Raw genomic sequence first — 19,870 nt, 5'->3', positions numbered from 1 at the left:
TTTAAATATATTCATATACTATATCTAAGATATTTCAAAGCAAGTTATATGAAAAAATTGTATATGAACCAATAGTTTTTGTTATATTTGTGAAATACGTACATATTTGTATGTAAAAAAGAGTATACTCAAAATATGGTATGTACTACCTAAAAATCAGTATATATACTACCTAATCATTGTTATATACTACATACTACACGTACATACTCTCAATTTTGACAGATACTACATACAACATACAAAATGCAAGTGGTGGTAACTACCACTGCTTGTAGGAAACATTTGTCCTATATATATATATATATATATATATATACACATAATTTCTCCTACATGTTGCCTTGGTGCCTTCAGAGCACGATGACAAATGGTTCATGGGGGCGGTAGCGGATAATAGTATTCTCCTTTGGGATCTATGACCTGGTCAAGCAAAAATCCCGCTATTTCCTCTTGAAGTGCTAGTATGCGGTCCGTTGGTACGAGCTGCTCCCACACCTCTCTAAACTGTTAAGGAGATCAATATGCATGTGTATTAGTCGTGTGACTAGATATCGATAATGGTGTGAATAGTGTTCTGATAAACGTACCCAGTCCTGTCTTTGAGATCTGCTCCTTTCGGACGCCATCATGTGAATGTTCTCACAAACGTAGTATGCACACAGATCATTTCCCCGCGCGTCTGCTTCAGGGCCTTTACGAGAATGGAATTGAATCAGATAATGATTAATCAAGCATGATAATTCATTAATGTTATTGAAATAAGAATTAAAGAGATGGTAGCTAGCTAGGTAGCTACTTAATTACTTACCTTTGGTCGATACCAAAACAACTTTTTTGCCCATTTGCCTGGAGTCACCTTGATGAACTTTGCCCAAGCCCTGCCCACCGGCAAAGAAAATGAATAAATGTGTTATTAAATAGTTCATATCAGGAAATGACAAACTAAATAGGACGAGATATAGTTAATTAATAATGATTGAAATTATCTGTTGACTATCCCCTTCACGATGGTGTAGTCATTGTCTTCTTTAAGTAGTGAGTCCAGTACTTCAACTTTTCCTTTCTCAACTTTAATGTCTAACAAGATCCAGTGGAAACTGCATGCCCACATGTTTGCATGTATTAATTAAGCGGGCATGTGCATAACACTAATCAACTAACATCTAGCTAGCTAGTAAGCAAAAACTGAATTTGTAGTACAAGACAGTGTGACTCATAGGAAGTTGTAAAGAAGTAGTATATCTTCATTGGTATTAAGGCGCTTGAAGAACTCTATCATGCTTTCCTCTAAACTTGCTCAATAAGTTGGAAGATTCTATGTGTACTCATTAATGGTATTCGGGTCAATGAACACAATGCCATAGCGTCCAGATTTTTTTTTATTTCATACATCTTCATCCTGCATATAATACCACAGAAAAGATTATAGTGAGGATAATTACATGTAATGATTGATCAAAATAATCACTACAACTAGCTTGAGACTTAAATTACAGAAAGAAATCACTTACAGACAATAGCAACTGAGTGCGTCTTGATTGTATAACTGAAATAGTTCTGAATACTCAATGGACAGAGCTTTCTCATGGAAGTAATGCTCCTCCTTGACATTCACCATGAGGGACACTCGATTGGAAATCTTGGTAATGTTCATGTACCATTGATGCAATTCATGCGTTCTCATTGGGAGGTTCTTGACCTTGTCTGGCTCGACCAAAGGATGGCCCCGGACATATTTCCGTTTTATTTCCTCCTCTCTAAGCGGAGACATGGACTCGATTTCGAGGAGTTGTCCAACAGTGATCTTGAGCATTTCAGCCTACATTATATGCTCCTCGGTTATTACCATATCGCCTAGCTGGGGAACGTTAACGGTTTGCCCATAATAATATCGGGCGTGCATACTCTCATGTGGTGTTGGCACAACAAGCGGGGGTATCGATTGCGCCACCTATTCTCCCAGCTGGGGAACGGTTTTCCCGCTTTTTTGACAGCTGCTTGTTGGCTTGAGCTCGAGCTCGCTTCCTTTTGTAGCCGTGCTCGATGTAGCTTCCTGATTTGGTGCTCATAGTCTAAGTCAACAGGCTTGGGAGCTGGTTTTCTTGCCATATGAATAAAGTGGTCAATAACTTTCTCAGGCACTTTCTCCCTTGGCGGTGGTGCCGGTTTCGGTGCCAAATGGGCGTCCACTTGGGCCTGCACTATTGCTACGTTTTTCTCCTCGGTCATGTCGTAAGGCCTCTGAGGAAGAGGATCGAGGATTGAACCATATTTATATCGCTTGTCTCCGCCTGTACTTCCTGTACTACCTCGACTCGTACCGCTACGCACCATAGCTGCGGCGTGTCTCTTCTGGGATTGCTGAGACGGTGGATACGACTGACGTGACTGAGTTGGAGCAGGAGGAGTGGGCTGACACTGTGCCGGACTTGAAATAGGAGGAGTGGCCTCACGCGTTTGTGGACTTGGAGGAGGTGGCGGACTTCGAGGAGGAGTCGGCTCACGCGTTCGTGGACTTGTAGGAGCGGGAGTCTGCTGACTCGGTGGCGGACTTCGAGGAGGAGTCGGCAGACGTGGTGTCGGTGGACTTCGAAAGATGATGCAATCCTTTCTCCATAGGATGATACGATGTATGGCCTCTCCCAGTGTGCGCTCGTCGTCACCTCCAGGAATGTCAAGTGCTAGCCTCGAATATGGCTCCACCACTTCATCAACAATGACACGAGCATAGCCCTCTGGAATCGGGGTGCAATGGAAGGTTGCTTCGGGGGTAATTGTAAAAGCAACGGCGTCCGCCACCTTCATGGATATGTTCTTCATTTTGGAGTGTAGCTCACAGTTAGTGTTCTCTATGATGTCATCCACAGGGTATTTATCCAGCAGTGTGTCGCCCGGGGCGGAACCAATGCTGCTTCTCGGCATGGATGGGACGGTGCTATCCAATGTTGTACGATCATCTCGTTGTTGCCGCCGCTGCTGAGACCGCCTTTCCTGGCTAAGTGAGTCGATTTGCTGCTGCTGCTGCTGGAATTTGAGTGCCAAGTCCGCGTGCCTTGCTTCTAGGCCTTGAAGGCGTTCTGTGTCCTACTTCCTCTGCTTCTCCTCCTCCATCTTCTTTCTTGCACGGGTCCTGTAGTCGTCGTTCCATTCCGAAAAGCCCTCATACCAGGGAATAACGCCCTTGCCTCGTGTTGTTCTCGGGTGTTCAGGATTTCCCAGGGCGCGCGTAAGCTCGTCGTTCTCTCTGTTGGGCGTGAATACCCCCTTTCAAGCATCTTCTATTGCATCAGGTATCTTTTGTTCAGCCCCTTTTAGACTTGCCTTCTTCGAAACCAGGCCTGTCTTTGGGTCCAACGCCCCCCATGCGCATAGAACCAAGTTCTGCACCTGGGGGGCCAGCTCCTAGTGACCGGAGTGACCCCTGCATCCTCCATCTCTTGCTCAGACTTATCCCACTTAGGCACTCCCATCGCGTAGCCACCTGGACCCAGCCTATGGAACTGCGTCTTTTTTGCGGCATTGGCCTTGTTTTTTCCTCGACCGTTCCTTAGATAATTCTAATTCCTTGAATTTCATGAAATCGCCCCAATGTTCTCTTTGCTTCTCCAGTGTTCCCTTGAATTCTGGAGTCTTCCTTTCTGCAGCGAGGTAGTTGGCCCATACAGTTTTCTTGTGGGTGTTGAATGCAATTGCCATCTTCTTAAGAGCAGCGTTCTTGGCTTTCTGCACATTTGCATCAGTGAAATAATCTGGTAGGGTGCAATGTTCCATCAGAGATTCCCAAAGGTTTTTTTTTGCTCTGTCGTCGACCCAAGTAACATCTGGACGTTTAGTTTTTGGCTCTTTCCATTCTTGAATGGAGATCGGGAGTTGGTCCTTCACAAGAACTCCGCACTGACGAGTCCACTTCTTCGCAATGTTCTTAGGCGTGAGGGGTTCGCCACTAGCTTTGATGGAGTCGATGTTGTACTTTACACCCTCCTTCAACTTTTTTCCCGGGCCTCGCTGTGTCTTGCTGTCTGTAGAAGCAGATTTGCTCGATCCGGAGGGCTGAAAAAAGAAAGATTGATTCGTTAATATATCTTCAAATAAAAAAACATGTGATGATCACCAAATTCCTGCTTATATAAATATACCTCGCCATTAGTCTTTGTTATTTGAAGATCAACATTATTGTCTCTGTCATCATAAACATTGTCTGCATCATCATAATCATAATCATAGTTCATGACTTCATCAGCTCGGTCATCGAGATGAATATCTTATCATCACCCTCTCCAGTATTGTTCAGATATTGGGAGCCGTCATCTGCTTCATTCAGATCATCTAGCCTGCGAGGGCTGCGTATGATCTCGAACAATTCCTCTTCTCTCTCTCTCTGCCGGTATTGTCCGCCATAGCTTTTACTTAACTAATACAGAAAAAATATAAAACAATTTAGTATTCAAATTACAATGCATGGATGCAATCAATAAGGAAAAACTGAATCATATAGTACATAATATGCATCATCTCGATTAATATATAATCTCAAATACATCATCTCGAATAATATATATAATCTTGAATACATTGTCTCGAATATTATATATCAAATACATCACTGGCTAGGTACCTAATAAAGATCGAATACTACAGAAGAATCTAGGAAACTCGCGGTTCCTGGGGCACGGGCAGTGGACACCCAAAAAGAAGGAACCATCACAGGATCATATCTCCGATCATCTGCCCAAAGAACCTGCCAAGTATTGGAAAACCTGACGTCATCCATAGCAACCATGTACCGATAGATGTGCTCGTCCTCCTCCCTAACACGGTGACACACCACCTCCAGCGGGGCTGGCTCCCTCTGCACCGAATGTGGCCCACGCGAACGCCACCAAAGGAGATCAGGGTCGACGACGGGACCCGAGGCCGGGTTCCTCACCAAGCGGCACGCCCCTCCCAGTGCCAGCCCGGCGGAGCCTAGTCCCGGACGCGGGTCCTCTGAAGCAGGATGTCGTCGCGAACGGGTCGACGGCGAGGATGCGGGCCGGGCATCGTCGAGAACAAATACTATATGCCCGCAAAAAGTAACATTTTTAAATGATTGGATTGTGATAACTAAAATTTCTAACAATTTGACATTAATCTAATTCATCTAACTAAAACTAATTCTAAAATTTCTATATATATAACTAACATTTCTATAACATTTCTAATATTTCTATAACTAAAAAACAGAAAAATTGCTAACATTTCTATAAATATTTCTGTAACTAAAAAACAGAAACAAATTATAACATTTCTAATATTTCTATAACTAAAAACAGAAAAATTTCTAACATTTCTATAGATATTTCTATAACTAAAAAACAGAAAAAATTCTATAACTAAAATTTATAACTTAAAAACTAATGTGTGTGGGGGGGGTATGGCGGCCGGGGCAGGAGCTCACCGGCGAGGCGCGGCGATGACGGGGACGGGCCGGGCGGGGACGGGGCGGCGACGACGGGGACGGGGACGGGCCAGGCGGGGACGACGGGGCGGGGCGGGCGCGGTGCGACGGGGCGGGGCGCGGCGACGGGGACGTCTGGGGCGGCGACGGCGACGGGCGGCGACGGGGATGGCGACGGACGGCGACGGGGACGGCGACGAGGGGCGGCGGTGACGGGGCAGAGGAGAAAGAAGCAGAGGGAGAGATGAAAAACTAAAAAATTTCATAAGTGTTGTTTATATACAAGGCACCTTTAGTACCGGTTGGAGCCACCAACCGGTACTAAAGGTCTGTTTTAGCCAGGCCAAGCGGCGGGAAGCACCCCCCCCCCTTAGTACCGGGTGGTGGCTCCAACCGTTATTAAAGACCCCCCCCCCTTTAGTGCCGATTGGTGCTACGACCCGATACTAAAAGTCTATGCTGGCGCAGGTTCGATGCGGCAAGTTTAGTCCCACCTCGCTAGCCGAGCGGTGTCCGTACTGGTTTATAAGCCCTAGTGCGGTAGCTTTCTCGAGCTCCTCTCCTATGCAGGCCTACTGGGCCTACCTGTTCTCTGCTGTCCTGTGGGCCTACTGGGCCTTTGCAGGCCTACATCCTGGCCCAACAAACGTTGGGTTTCTAGTCTGTATGCAGGCCATGGACTATGTGGCCCAACAAACGTTGGGTTTCTAGTCGTATGCATCCTGCATCTTTGAAGTTTTTCTTCACGTGTGTCCCTTTGCGTCGTAGCCATGGACAATCTTCATCATTTAACTGGATGCTCGGGTCAATATTCAATGGAGCAATTTCATCAAACTTTTCATAATCTTCTGACATGACTGTCTTGTCATCCACTCCGACGATGTTTCTTTTCCCTGAAATAACTATGTGGCGCTTTGGCTCATCGTATGATCCATTTGCTTCCTTATCTTTTCTTTTTCTTGGCCTGATAGACATGTCTTTCACATAAAAAACCTGCGCCACATCATTGGCTAGGACGAATGGTTTGTCTGCATACGCAAGATTGTTGAGATCCACTGTTGTCATTCCGTACTGTGGGTCTTCCGTTACCCTGCCTCGTGTCATATTGACCCATTTGCATCGAAACAAAGGGACCTTCAAACCACCTCCATAGTTAAGTTCCCATATGTCCTCTATGTAACCATAATATGTTTCCTTTCCTGTGTTGGTTGTTGCATCAAAGCGGACACCACTGTTTTGGTTGGTGCTCTTTTTATCTTGGGCGATCGTGTAAAATGTATTCCCATTTATCTCGTACCTTTGAAAGTCATTATATTCGAAGATGATAACTAGGACATCGAGTATAGGTCATCTTCAATATCTCCATCATGCATGGCACGTTTCTGCAACCAACCAGCGAAAGTCCTCGTTTGTTCACGTGTAATCCAGTCGTCAGACTGCTCCGGGTGTTTGGAGTGTAGAAAATTCTTGTGTTCCTCCATATACGGAGCCACCAAAGCGGAATTCTATAGAACTGTGTAGTGTGCTTTAGAGAGAGAATGCCCGTCCATACATATTATTTGATCCCCTCCTAGCGTGCATTTTCCATCCAGTCTGCCCTTATGCCGCGATTCAGGAACACCAATCTGCTTAAGGTCAGGAATAAAGTCAATACAAAACTCAATGACCTCCTCATTTTCATGGCCCTTCGAGATGCTTCCTTCTGGCCTAGCACGGTTATGAATATATTTCTTCAAGACTCCCATGAACCTCTCAAAGGGGAACATATTGTGTAGAAATATAGGACCCAAAACATTAATCTCTTTGCAAAGGTGAACTAGGACGTGCGTCATGATGTTGAAGAAGGATGGTGGGAACACCAACTCAAAACTGACAAGACATTGCACCAAACCATTCTATAACCTTAGTATGATTTCTGGATCGATTACCTTCTGAGAGATTGCATTGAGGAATGCACACAGCTTCACAATGGCTAATCGAACGTTTTCGGTAGAAGCCCCCTCAATGCAACCGGAAGCAGTTGCGTCATAATCACATGGTAGTCATGAGACTTAAGATTCTGGAACTTTTTCTCTACCACATTTATTATTCCCTTTATATTCGACGAGAAGCCAGATGGTACCTTCATACTGAGTAGGCATTCAAAGAAGATTTCCTTCTCTTCTTTGGTAAGAGCGTAGCTGGCCTGACCCTGATGTATGCCATCTTTTCCGTGCATACGTTGCTGGTTCTCCTGTGCCTCTGGTGTATTTTTTGTCTTCCCATACACGCCCAAGAAGCCAAGTAGGGTCACGCAAAGATTCTTCGTCATGTGCATCACGTCAATTGCGGAGTGGACCTCTAGGTATTTCCAATATGGCAGGTTCCAAAATATAGATTTCTTCTTCCACATGGGTGCGCGTCTGTCAGCGTCCTTCCGAACAGGTTGTCCGCCAAGACCCTTTCCAAAGATTACCTTCAAATCCTTGACCATATCATGTACATCATCACCAGTACGGTGGAGAGGCTTCGTCTGGTGATCCGCCTCACCTTTGAAATGCTTGCCTTTCTTTCTTACGGGATGCCTGCTCGGAAGAAATCGACGATGTCCCAGGTACACATTTTCCCTACAACTATCCAAATATATACTGTCGGTATCATCCAAAAAGTGCGTGCATCCGCGGTATCCCTTGTTTGTCTGTCCTGAAAGGTTACTGAGAGCAGGCCAATCATTGATGGTCATGAACAGCAACACCTTTAGGTCAAATTCTTCCTGTTTGTGCTTATCCCACGCATGTACACCTTTTCCATTCCGCAGCTGCAATAGTTCTTCAACTAATGGCCTTAGGTACACATCAATGTCATTGTCGGATTGCTTAGGACCTTGGATGAGCACTGGCATCATAATGAACTTCCGCTTCATGCACAACCAAGGAGGAAGGTTATACAAACATAGAGTCACAGGCCACGTGCTATGGTTGCTGCTCTGCTCCCCAAAAGTATTAATGCCATCTGCTCTTAGACCAAACCATACGTTCCTTGGGTCACCTGCAAACTCCTCCCAGTACTTTCTCTCGATTTTTCTCCACTGCGACCCGTCAGCGGGTACTCTCAACTTTTCGTCTTTCTTACGGTCTTCTCCGTGCCATTGCACCGCCTTCGCATGCTCTTTGTTTTGGAACAAACGTTTCAACCGTGGTATTATAGGAGCATACCACATCACCTTGGCAGGAATCTTCTTCCTGGGATGCTCGCCCTCGACATCGCTAGGGTCATCGCGACTAATCTTATAACGTAATGCACCACATACCGGGAAAGCGTTCAAATCCTCGTACTCACCGCGGTAGAGGATGCAGTCATTAGGGCATGTATGTATCTTCTGCACCTCTAACCCTAGAAGGCAGACAACCTTCTTTGCTTCATACGTACTCTCGGGCAATTCTTTGTCCTTTGGAAGCATATTCTTTATCATTACCAGCAACTTTCCAAATCCCTTGTCAGATACACCATTCTCTGCCTTCCATTGCAGCAATTCTAGTGTGGTGCCCAACTTTTTTTGTCAGCTTCGCAATTCGGGTACAACAATTTCTTGTGATCCTCTAACATGCGCTGCAACTTCTTCTTCTCCAAATCACGTGCGCAGTTTTTCTTTGCCTCGGCAATGGCCCGACCTAGATCATCAGCGGGCTCATCTGATGCCTCTTCTTCAGCTTCTTCCCGCATTGCCGGCTCAGCTTCTTCCCACATTGTTGTATTATCGTATTCAAGGAACCCATGGCCAGGATAGCTGTCGTCATCCTCTTCTTCTTCATTGTCTTCCATCATAACCCCTCTTTCTCCGTGCTTGGTCCAAACATTATAATGGGGCATGAAACCGGACTCAAATAGGTGGACGTGAATGGTCTTGATGTTGAGTAATTGTGACAATTCTTACAGCCAGCACATGGACAAGGCATAAAACCATCCGCCCGCTTGTTTGCCTCAACGGCAAGCATAAAAGTATGCACGCCATTAATGAACTCGGGAGAGCATCGGTCATCATACATCCATTGTCGGCTCATCTTCATTACACAACACCGAAAAAGACCAAATTAATACAAGTTCATACATATATATAGTTCATACAACACTTAAATGCGACAAACAAATAACTCTCTAGCTAAACCATTCAAACGCAACAACAAATGTTATCGAGATTGCAACTAAGGTAACAATTGATCCAACAGCATAATGATACCAAGCCTCACTATCAATGGCATATTTTCTAATCTTTCTAATCTTCAAGCGCATTTTCTCCATCTTGATCTTGTATCATCGACGACATCGGCAACATGCAACTCCAATTCCATCTTCTCCCCCTCAATTCTTTTCAATTTTTCTTTCAAATACTCGTTTTCTCTTTCAACTAAATTTAACCTCTCGACAATAGGGTCGGTTGGAATTTCCGGTTCACATACCTCCTAGATAAAAATATCCATGTCAACTTGATGGGCATAATTTGTCATAAACACGAAATGCAACAACTAGTTTTAAAAGAGAATATACCACATCCGGATCATAACAAGGACGAGGGCCGACGGGGACGGATATCAAAACCATGGCACTATGTATAACAAACAACGTACGGGTAAGATAATTATACGAGTAACTATATATCCAAATCACACCAACATCAATTTGGTAATGTAAAACACTCATGAACAAGAGCCTCACCACAAGGTGGTGCCGACGACGGGACGGTGCAGGCGATCGACGGTGGTTACGACGGAGATTTAGAAGGCACTAAGTAAACCACACCTACATATGCAAACTAAGTGTTATTTTTGACCTCAAATTGCATATAAATCAAATACTAGCACATATAATTCCTTCCAAATTACTAAACTCACAAATTAATCACTATACAAAGCATTGCAAGAGCTAATCTAGCAATAAGAGATGAAAGGACAAAGTTGCTAACCTTTGTGATCATTTGAATGGATGGGGGCCTTCAAATCTTGACAAATTTTGGGCAAAATTTGTGATGAGCTCAAGGAAGAGGGGAAGAACAGAGGAGGAGAGGGGAAAGGGAAGAACAGAGCGAGCTCGGGTGGGCGAAGGGTTTATGTAGGATGACCTTTAGTACCGGTTTGTAACACAAACCGGTACTAAAGGTACTGGAGGGGCCCAGACTGACAACATCCTGCCACTACTCACTTTAGTACCGGTTTGTGGAAGGTTCGCCACGAACCGGTACTAATAAGAGCGGCCGGCTAGCCGTTGGAACTGACACTAACGGACACATTAGTGCCGGCTCAAAATCAAACCGGCACTAATGTGCTTCACATTTGACCCTTTTTCCACCAGTGGACCTCACGTGGGCCTGGCATGAGGACTGGTCGAGTACCACCGTGGAGACGTCCGAGCGGTGCTGGTGCCGCCTCAGCGACCATCTCGTCAAGATTGTGGTGGACGAGTCTCTGCACATTGCCGCCCTCGTCGTTGGCAAAGGCAAGGCCTGGGTCGGCGTCAACGGCTGACGCGGCCATGTGTCAGGTGGCAGAGGAAGCTGATCGGCTACAACGGGAGAGCTAGGTGGCGGTCAATTAGGATTGTTGTAGTCCCTATGCGCCCTAATATCGTTGGGAAAACCGCCACAACGATGAAGGAGCGCCGGCCATGGAGGCCACGCGTATGATGGAGCAGATAAAGCCGTCACCGTCTTGTATCTCGCGTAGTTTCATTTGGTTTTTTAAATTTTAGTTGAACTTGCCAAATATCGCCTGGTTTGAATGTGATATATGAACTTGGTTCAATTTCCTCAGGTTTGCATGGATTTCATCATTTTTGTTCAATCTCTGTTTGAAATATGGGAGGATGTTTGGTCTTTTCTATGGCCGGCTCCCTTATCCGTGTCTGCAGACGTTTAGTGTGTCCGATTTAGGGCACGCAGTTGGAGATGCCTTATGTTACCTTTTGAGATTTTCAACGGTAAGTTTAAGTCGAGTACAATCGCGGATGGAACTTTGTAACATGCGTGAACTGTATCAGCTGAGCTCACAAGTTTACAAGCCATAAATCACATGTGCTTATAATAAAAGTAGGTAGGAGTACATCAAATAAACGACAGCTCATCAATGCGGCCTCAAAATCAACCACCATGATGGTACTGATAGAGTGATGCACAATATCAGCTAGGGCCGTACACGTAATGTAACCAACCTACCATATCTTGTGAAGGTCCCAACCAGGTCAACACACCACACCAGGCATCGGTGGAAAGTGGCATCCGGCAAGCAGCGATTTGCATCTATCTTCTTCTTTGTGAGGCATGGAGAAGAGCAGGGTTCTTGTCGTTGGAGGCACTGGCTACATCGGCAGGAGGATCGTGAAGGCGAGCTTAGCTCAGGGCCACAAGACCTATTTGTTGATGAGGCCGGAGATTGGCCTCGACATCGACAAGCTCCAGATGCTGCTGTCGTTCAAGGCGCAGGGAGCGCGGCTCCTGGAGGCGTCGCTCGACGACCACCGGGGCCTCGTCGCCGCCGTGAAGCAGGTGGACGTGGTGGTCTCGGCCATGTCCGGGGTTCACTTCCGTAGCCACAACCTCCACCTGCAGCTCAAGCTGCTGGAGGCCATCAAGGAAGCCGGAAATGTCAAGGTAGGTTAACTCGCCCAGCTGAATTAATATGTGATTTTATATGCAACTACATATAAGTTTGTGTGAACTTTTTCTCTCAGAAAAAAGTTTGTATGCACCTTTTTTTTAGGAAAGTATGAAGTTTATTACTATTAGTTAGTTGACGATCTTCAACCATTGTCTCTATCCAACAAAAAATATCGGCTCAACTGGAAAATTACATTTCTATTTAGACGACAAGTTTCTGGCAGCTTTTTGTGCAACACAAACTTTAACCATGTGCATATGAACAACATGTAGAAAATTAGAAGTAGCAATTTCAAAATTCCTTTTTTATAACATGCACAAGAATATATGTTCGATACTCACTAAAACTGTTTTTTTTTGTGCATTTTGGAGGATATTCCGTCCGCTATTCATCTGCTCCAATGTTCTCCGGTTTTTTCTTAGATACATAGAAAGAGAATGCACAAAGTATGTTTTGATCTGTCTTTACAAATGGACGCCAGCATATTCTTGTGTGTGGCAGATTTCCATAGTTTCATTGCCACAAAGTTAGAACAGTGAGTTCAGTCGCCAGGGCCACTGCAGAGCTCTTTGCTGAATTACTGTTTGTAGATCTTGACAAAATATTCCCCTTGTCGAAAAATATCTTGACAAAATAACGTGCACCAACCTCCAGTAAAATGAAAGCCTTTGCTTAGCTACTTTCTGGTAAAATATCATCTTCTCTATTATTGGTCGTAACTGTTGAATTGACGTGGGTCACGGAAGTTGCACACAGCAACAGCAACGCTAGATCTCACTGTTCCCTTTTTCGCTGGTGCATTATTGGAGCTTCATTCGTAAAGAAAAAAAAGATATAAGAACTAGGTTCCCTTCTTCTATGCCATTTCATTTATAGCATTAATTATACTTAGTACCGTGATTTTGTATCTCATAAACCGCATACAAATATAGTTATTTGTCAATTCTTTTATTAACCAGCCAAAATATGTCCTATGTATCCCAACGGAGGGGTATTATTCAAACTCTGTTCGAGACTATACCATGTAGAAACACATCAAAATTTGAAGGCGTGGAGGATATGAAGCAGTGGCCAACAGAGACGGGAAAGCGGTACTGTAATAGTGTTGAACAATAGCCTCTCAGTCAACCTAGGAATCTCTCGTTCTAAGGTGTATTTTTTTTAAGTTCAACTTTCTATATTTAACCAAGTTTCAGAGAAAAAAGTTCCATACCAACATTGCCAAAGTAGTCCATTAGATCCACCACGGAATGTATTCCATATTGTATTCATTTGGCATTCTAGATACTGAAAAAAAATCCCCATAAACTTGGTCCAATATAAAGATGTCTAACTGTTCAAAAAAGTAGCATGCCTTATATTTTGGAAAGAATGAAGTAGATAATACTCCCATCGTTCCATATTATTTTTAGCTCAAACGGATGCATGAAGCACTAAAACACATCCATTTCAACGACAACTAATATGGGACGGGGGGAGTTGTACTCCAAGTTTGGACGTGTTACCTTTTGCAGAAATTGTTCAACTCATATGATTAACAGCTCATGTTAGTTAGGATGTCTCTTTTTCCAAAAAATAGTCGACAACAAAATATGCACAAGTATTTACTTTGCAGGGATATGCACAAGTACTTTAGCTAGCAGCATTGAATAGCTTCACCACCACACGAAATCTTCACTTTTCTGTTGTTTGTTTTCACTGGTTTTCTTTCCTTTCCCCCCTTCTTTCCTCCAATCTTCCCAATAAATTTCCGTTGAGTGGTCCTTCGGTTTCTATTTTTCTTTTTCCTTCCTTTATTTAATTTAATTCCATGTCCATCTGGTTTTCTCTAGGTTTATTTTTTACCTTTTGATTTTTATTTTCATTTTTCATAATGTTTTAACTTATTTCTTTTTTCCTTTTCATTTTCTTTTCCATTTTAGAATCCGTGAATATTTCTGAGGATACAACAACATTATTAAGAATTCTTGAATAATTTTTAAATACAAGAAAATTTATGAAAATAAACGGACTTTTTATAAATAGTAAACTTTCTAATTTCAAGAACATCATTAAAATACATGAAAACAGAAAACAAGATAACATTTATAATACCAATGGTATTTTTTATAATTTGTGTTTTCTAAAAAAATTGTGAACATTTCACTTAAAATTCTGTTATATTTTCATAACATACGTGGACAATCTTTAGAATCTTGTAACTACGCGTTCTTAAAATATGTAACTAAATTGTGCATCCTCCTTCTTAGAGAAAACGGGGAAAAGAGACATATAATTGCTCCAGTGTCAGAGTGTTGAAGTGCCTAGTCCCTCGCTACTATGCGCATTTCCTCCAGTACAATGTGCCGGAGGAGCTCCTTTGTGACACTTTGTGCATCCCAATTTCGCCCAGAAGCACAAAGAATCCCTACCTTCTTTGTGACACTCTGTCCATCAAAATGTCGCCTAGAAGCACAGAGCATCCCTACAATTTTGAAATTTCTGAACATTTATAGGGAAAACCAATTTTTCAAATCCAAACATTCATTGAATTTTTGAAACAGAGTTGAAAATGTGAAGATTTCTGAAATCTGTTTTTTTAAATTCGATCATAATATTTTAATTACGAAAATTGAAGCATTTTTAAATTTAAGAACAATTGTTCACAACATGAACTGTTCTGAAATACTGAACATAACTTGAAAACACAATCATTATTTGAATTTCCAAAGATTTTTGAAAAAGAGAATGTTTAAAAAAATGATGAACAAACATTTTTAGAAATTGCCAGCTATTCTTGGGAATGGGAATTTTTTTTGAATTTGTGATTTAAGAAAACGAACTTTTTCCAAAATTTCCAATCATTAGGAAACACTATTTGAAAAAGCAAAAAAAAATCACAAAAAAAGGAACATGAAAAAATAAAAATAAAACCTGTTAAAAGAAACAGTAGATAATAAGAAAAAGAAAAAAGAAAAAATTGACCTAAACCTGTAAAGAAGCTAAGAATGTTCCAAAATGGTCCATTTAGGTTGCTCGCTCACTCTACCCTATGCATTTCAGTGCCATTTCATCGAAAAGCGCATAATATATGCCACGGAGGAGGAGAGCTCCTTTTCGGTGCCCTAAGCGTCGCTTAGGCTAGTCGGCGCTCGACGGTGAGCGGTAGTTGGCCAGCCCAGCTTGCTCGCAACCAGTGCATGCTCAAAAAGAAACAAACAGGAAGAAAAAAAAACTTCCCCATGTTATTCTTCATGATGTACGATTCAAACCTGCATTCCAGCGTCCACCAACTTGGCTAAATAACCATTGGCGTGTTATATCCAAAAACAGCACCATTGGCCCATGGCTCAGTCCCAGTAAAAACATATTTGTAAAAAGAAAACAAAAACTTGAAGAAGAATTCACGAATTTTAGAGAAGTTCATCAATTTTAAAAAAATCATGGATCTCAAAAAAGTTTACAAAATAATCAAAACATTTAAAACAATCATTAATTTGAAAAAAGTTCACCGAATTTTCAAAATAAAATACTGACTTGCAAACAGTTTAGTTCATCGATTTTGATAAAAAAAAAGTTCATCCGATTTTTTTAAAAACACGGATTTGAAAAAGGTTCTTCGATTTTGATAAAATAATTTCATGAATTTGAAAACTTTTCAGATTTCCAAAAAGTTCACAAATTTTAAAAAAATTATGAATTTGGAAAAGTTCATCAGTTTTGAAAAACAAATCACGATCTCGAAAAAAGAACATTGCAACCGTGACATGGGCCACCCAGTATTCGCCTCCGGTTGTTCCCTCGCTCCCCTGTCTCTGGTTAGCTTTTTTCGCTTGTCTTTCCGTGATGTTGGTGACCTCAATAATTGTTGACAGGTTTTTTAAGAAATACAAATTTAAAAATATATTGGTCAACTCAGGAAAATGTTTTCAATTTATTTAACGAATTTATATATTTTTTAATGTTTAAAAAGAAATCATCGTAAGTTATTGTAAACTTAATGGGTTGGAAAGAAATCACGAATTTTAATAAATGATTGAATTTTATAAAACTAACACAAATATGAAAATATGTTCCACCAATTTTTTTAAATGTTCATGTATTTTGTAAAAAATATTTATGTTTAATTAAACTAGGTAAAAGGAGAAAATGAAGGAAAACATGAGAAAATCTGCATAAGCACAAAGAAAATGAAAAAAAATCACCCAGACTAGATTCTATGTTTTGGAAGCTTACCAACAACGGGAGGAAACTTGCCGCTCAGCTTATCTGGGCCTATCCTTGAGCAGGATGCTAGAGCTGGGTGTGTGAAACTTATCGCCCTATTTTGCCCCTAGGAAATTTCGACTCATCAACCCTCACTGCCTTCAAAAGGTTCACAATTTTCTTTAAATGCTTGCGATTTGACAAATGTTCATGAATTCGAAAAATATTTACAAAAAAATAGAAAATTTTCATGAATTTAAAAATATTTGGTAATATAAAATATGTTCACGAATTTAAAAATCATGGTCTTGAAAAATGTTAATGGACTTCAAAATGTTCAAAAAAATTAGAAATATTCACCAATATTAAAAGTGTCCATGATTTTTTTAAATATGGATTTTAAAAATTGAAGAAATAATTGGAATAAAACTAAAAGGAAAAACCGAAGAAAATATCAGTTAAACCTATGGAGGAAAGACGACCCAAAAGCCTTCAAAAACCTTCCATTTACCGTGAACTCAAGGAGCGTACACAGACGGGCCCATTACTGAGAACAACTCTCGGGAGGGTGTCCTTTCTGTACCATTTAGTCTCCGGAAGGTTTCCTGAAGTTCAAGTTCAATGTTGATGCGGGATTTGTCAAGGTCTTGGCTAGAGGTGCCGAGGCGGTTGTGTGCGGGCCATATTAGCATAATGTAAATGCTTATAATTTAGTTTGTGGCGCTTTGTCGTTGTATAGTGGTCGCCCCATGAATATTAATGAATGAAGACCACTATTTTCCCCTATAAAAGGCAGGGCTGGAAATAGGAGATGCGAACAAATTATTAGCACTTAAAAAAATTCATCGAGTCGAGTGAGCTTGGCTAGGTAACTGATGCAGGTAACAAAACAAGCCCTTCTTGAAACTCCCTATTTTAGCGGTGCCCAAGCAACAAGCCATAACACCTTAAGACCGCCTAATCAGCGTGACATTTTTTTTTGCTAAAAAACCACGTTTTGTGTGCGTGTGTGTGTATGTGTGTGTGTGTGTGCGTGCGTGTGTGCGTGCATGCGTGTGTGCGTGTGTGTGTGTGTGTGTGTGTGTGTGTGTGTGTGTGTGTGTGTGTGTGTGTGTGTTTATTAAGAACATGAAATGTGGTGATCCTTCTTTTTTTTTAAATTGATAGAGGCATCATTAACTATGACCTCACATCCATTCATAATGAACATACAATTTTACATGCAGCGTTTCCTACCATCTGAATTCGGCATGGACCCAGCAAGGATGGGGCATGCCCTTGAACCAGGAAGGATCACCTTTGATGAGAAGATGGAGATAAGAAGGGCGATAGAAGAAGGAAACATTCCCCACACCTACATTTCTGCTAACTGCTTTGCTGCTTACTTTGTTCCTAACCTATGTCAAATGCGTACCCTTCTTCCACCCAAGGAGAAGGTTCACGTCTATGGAGATGGCAACGTCAAAGGTACCATCAACAAATATTACTTGTACTATTTAATTTCTCCTAGTTCTTAAGACTCCTACTTTTGAGTGTATTTGACTCCCTTTGGATTTCCACTTTTGATTGTGCATTGTTATATCATACTATGCAGCGATATTCGTGGACGAAGATGACATTGCAGCATACACAATCAAGTGCGTTGATGATCCACTGGCCTTGAACAAGACAATATACCTACGGCCACAGGAAAACATCCTTAGTCAAAATGAGTTGATTGCTAAATGGGAAAAGCTCTCAGGAAAGGTTCTTAAGAAAATTCCCATTCCGAGTGATGAATTCTTGGCATCAATGAAAGGTAAGAAAAAATCATTTATTTGTTGAGTATACAATATTTGAAATCTCAGCTTATTAGTACAAAAATGGTGAAAGGGCGACGTGGAATTTCTTGGAAAATATTACCATTTTGTCATGCCATCTCCTTACAAGGGCAATGGATTAATTGTGTGAAAATATATTTTCATTGTATATAACCGTTTTTGCTTCTGGGGAGTATCTTAGGACATGTGTACAACATAATTATGTCCATCTTCTCCCATAAATTTGGGAGAGAGAGAAGCATGACTTCATCTAGCCAAGGAATTATCACTTCACTAAGATAATCGCCTTAACTATTCTTTTCTTTTACACAAAGTAGGCATACCTTGTTCACATGATCTCTAATAGTTTCTATTTTTGACACATGAAATCATTTAAGAATAACTAATGATTTCTAATAGTTTTATTTTTGATAACATTAAAGAATAACTAATTAAATTAGATATATTATTTATTCCGATTATCATTTATGAGGATGCGCAAGTCATCCTCGCCATTCGAGACGACTCTCTTATGGAAGTGGAAATATAGAATTAAGTGCATGATTTTCTCCACGAGAAATAGTAAACATTATCATATTTTTATTATTATTAAATACTTCTATTTGGAAGCAATTAATTGGTATGATAACTATTTATATTGCAAAATGAATTTTCTAATTATACTTAGATTGGTCACGAACACACTTTTAAATTCATATAGAACATAGCGATCAAAGATCTTTAAAACTAAAATACCATAGCCATGCATTAGATAATATATGAAGTCATGTACATGATCATAAATTATAATTAAATACAAATTAGATAAATGTGAGAAATATGATTCCTCCACCATAAGAATTCTTTTGTTGTTGTGTTGTGCGTATCCATAACTTTTACTTAAGGTTGGGAAAAGATATGTTATTTAAGACCTCTTTTTAGAACCTTGCAAAATCTAGTTTCACCCCAATTGCCATACCTACTACATATTCTACTCGCATGCAGGTACAGACCTTGCTAATCAGGTGGGGATAGGGCATTACTATCACATTTTTTATGAGGGTTGCTTGACAAACTTTGACATCAGAGATGATGGGGAAGAAGAGGCTTCTCTACTCTACCCAGAGGTTCAGTACACCAGGATGGACGAGTACATGCAATGCTATTTATAACTACAAACTTTATGAACCTGAACTCTATTTTCTCAACGACACCAGCACACAGTATGCACCACCTATGTTTGAAGAAAGTTCCATTGATATGGTACTCAACATGGGCATAGTTATTGACGTTGTAATCAAGTTAATGATGTGTTATGTACCATCTGTAAGTTCCGTGGAGATTCCCTAGAAAAATGGTGTTCCATGGAAATGGAAATGAAGACTCCATCGGTTTGCAATAGTGTGGATTCTATTTTCTTTAGCTTTGAACTTATAAAAATTTAATATTTATTTGAATTAGCTGTAAGGAACTTTCAGTTTATTATTTGGATTGTATGTATATGAAAACTAGTTGTAGCATACATGCCGTAAAATGTTCTGTCCTTGAATATTTCAACCACTAATCATGTATAGTCTCGAACTTACGAATGCTAGCCAATACTTACATGATACACGCAAAATGAAATAGCCGCGTAGATTTAGGGTTACCAAGAGCCGAGGAAGGAATTTCACCCTATACTCAAGGAGCTTAGTCCAGGTCAACAAGAGGACATTGGGTATGAGGTAAAAGCTTGGATGTTAAGGTCATTGGATAGGTATGATAATGCTGCACTCGCTCAAGTTATTTTTTTTTCTTCATATAAAATCTTTAGCCAAGGA

General features: G+C 41.2%; 1 protein-coding gene across 1 annotated transcript; it reads left to right on the top strand.

Moving 5' to 3' along the window:
* Positions 1 to 11,595: 11,595 nt before the first annotated feature.
* Positions 11,596 to 19,570, top strand: LOC123043539 (isoflavone reductase homolog). Its single transcript, XM_044466024.1, has 4 exons — positions 11,596 to 12,059; positions 17,478 to 17,718; positions 17,846 to 18,049; positions 19,056 to 19,570. Exons 1-4 carry the CDS (start codon positions 11,730 to 11,732, stop codon positions 19,220 to 19,222), a joined length of 942 nt encoding a protein of 313 aa, XP_044321959.1. The 5' UTR covers positions 11,596 to 11,729; the 3' UTR covers positions 19,223 to 19,570.
* The last annotated feature ends 300 nt before the right edge of the window (positions 19,571 to 19,870 follow it).

Source organism: Triticum aestivum, chromosome 2B (genome assembly GCF_018294505.1).
Source record: "Triticum aestivum cultivar Chinese Spring chromosome 2B, IWGSC CS RefSeq v2.1, whole genome shotgun sequence".
Classification (NCBI taxonomy): domain Eukaryota; kingdom Viridiplantae; phylum Streptophyta; class Magnoliopsida; order Poales; family Poaceae; genus Triticum; species Triticum aestivum.
This window is presented reverse-complemented; position numbering and strand designations above follow the sequence as displayed.

Bases quoted from the DNA above. Each gene is read 5' to 3' on its own strand.
- LOC123043539 (XM_044466024.1), top strand. From the start codon at position 11,730: ATGGAGAAGAGCAGGGTTCTTGTCGTTGGAGGCACTGGCTACATCGGC. The intron at 12,060-17,477 runs GTAGGTTAACTC...TTTTACATGCAG, and splicing joins AGGAAGCCGGAAATGTCAAG to CGTTTCCTACCATCTGAATT. The intron at 17,719-17,845 runs GTACCATCAACA...CATACTATGCAG, and splicing joins TGGAGATGGCAACGTCAAAG to CGATATTCGTGGACGAAGAT.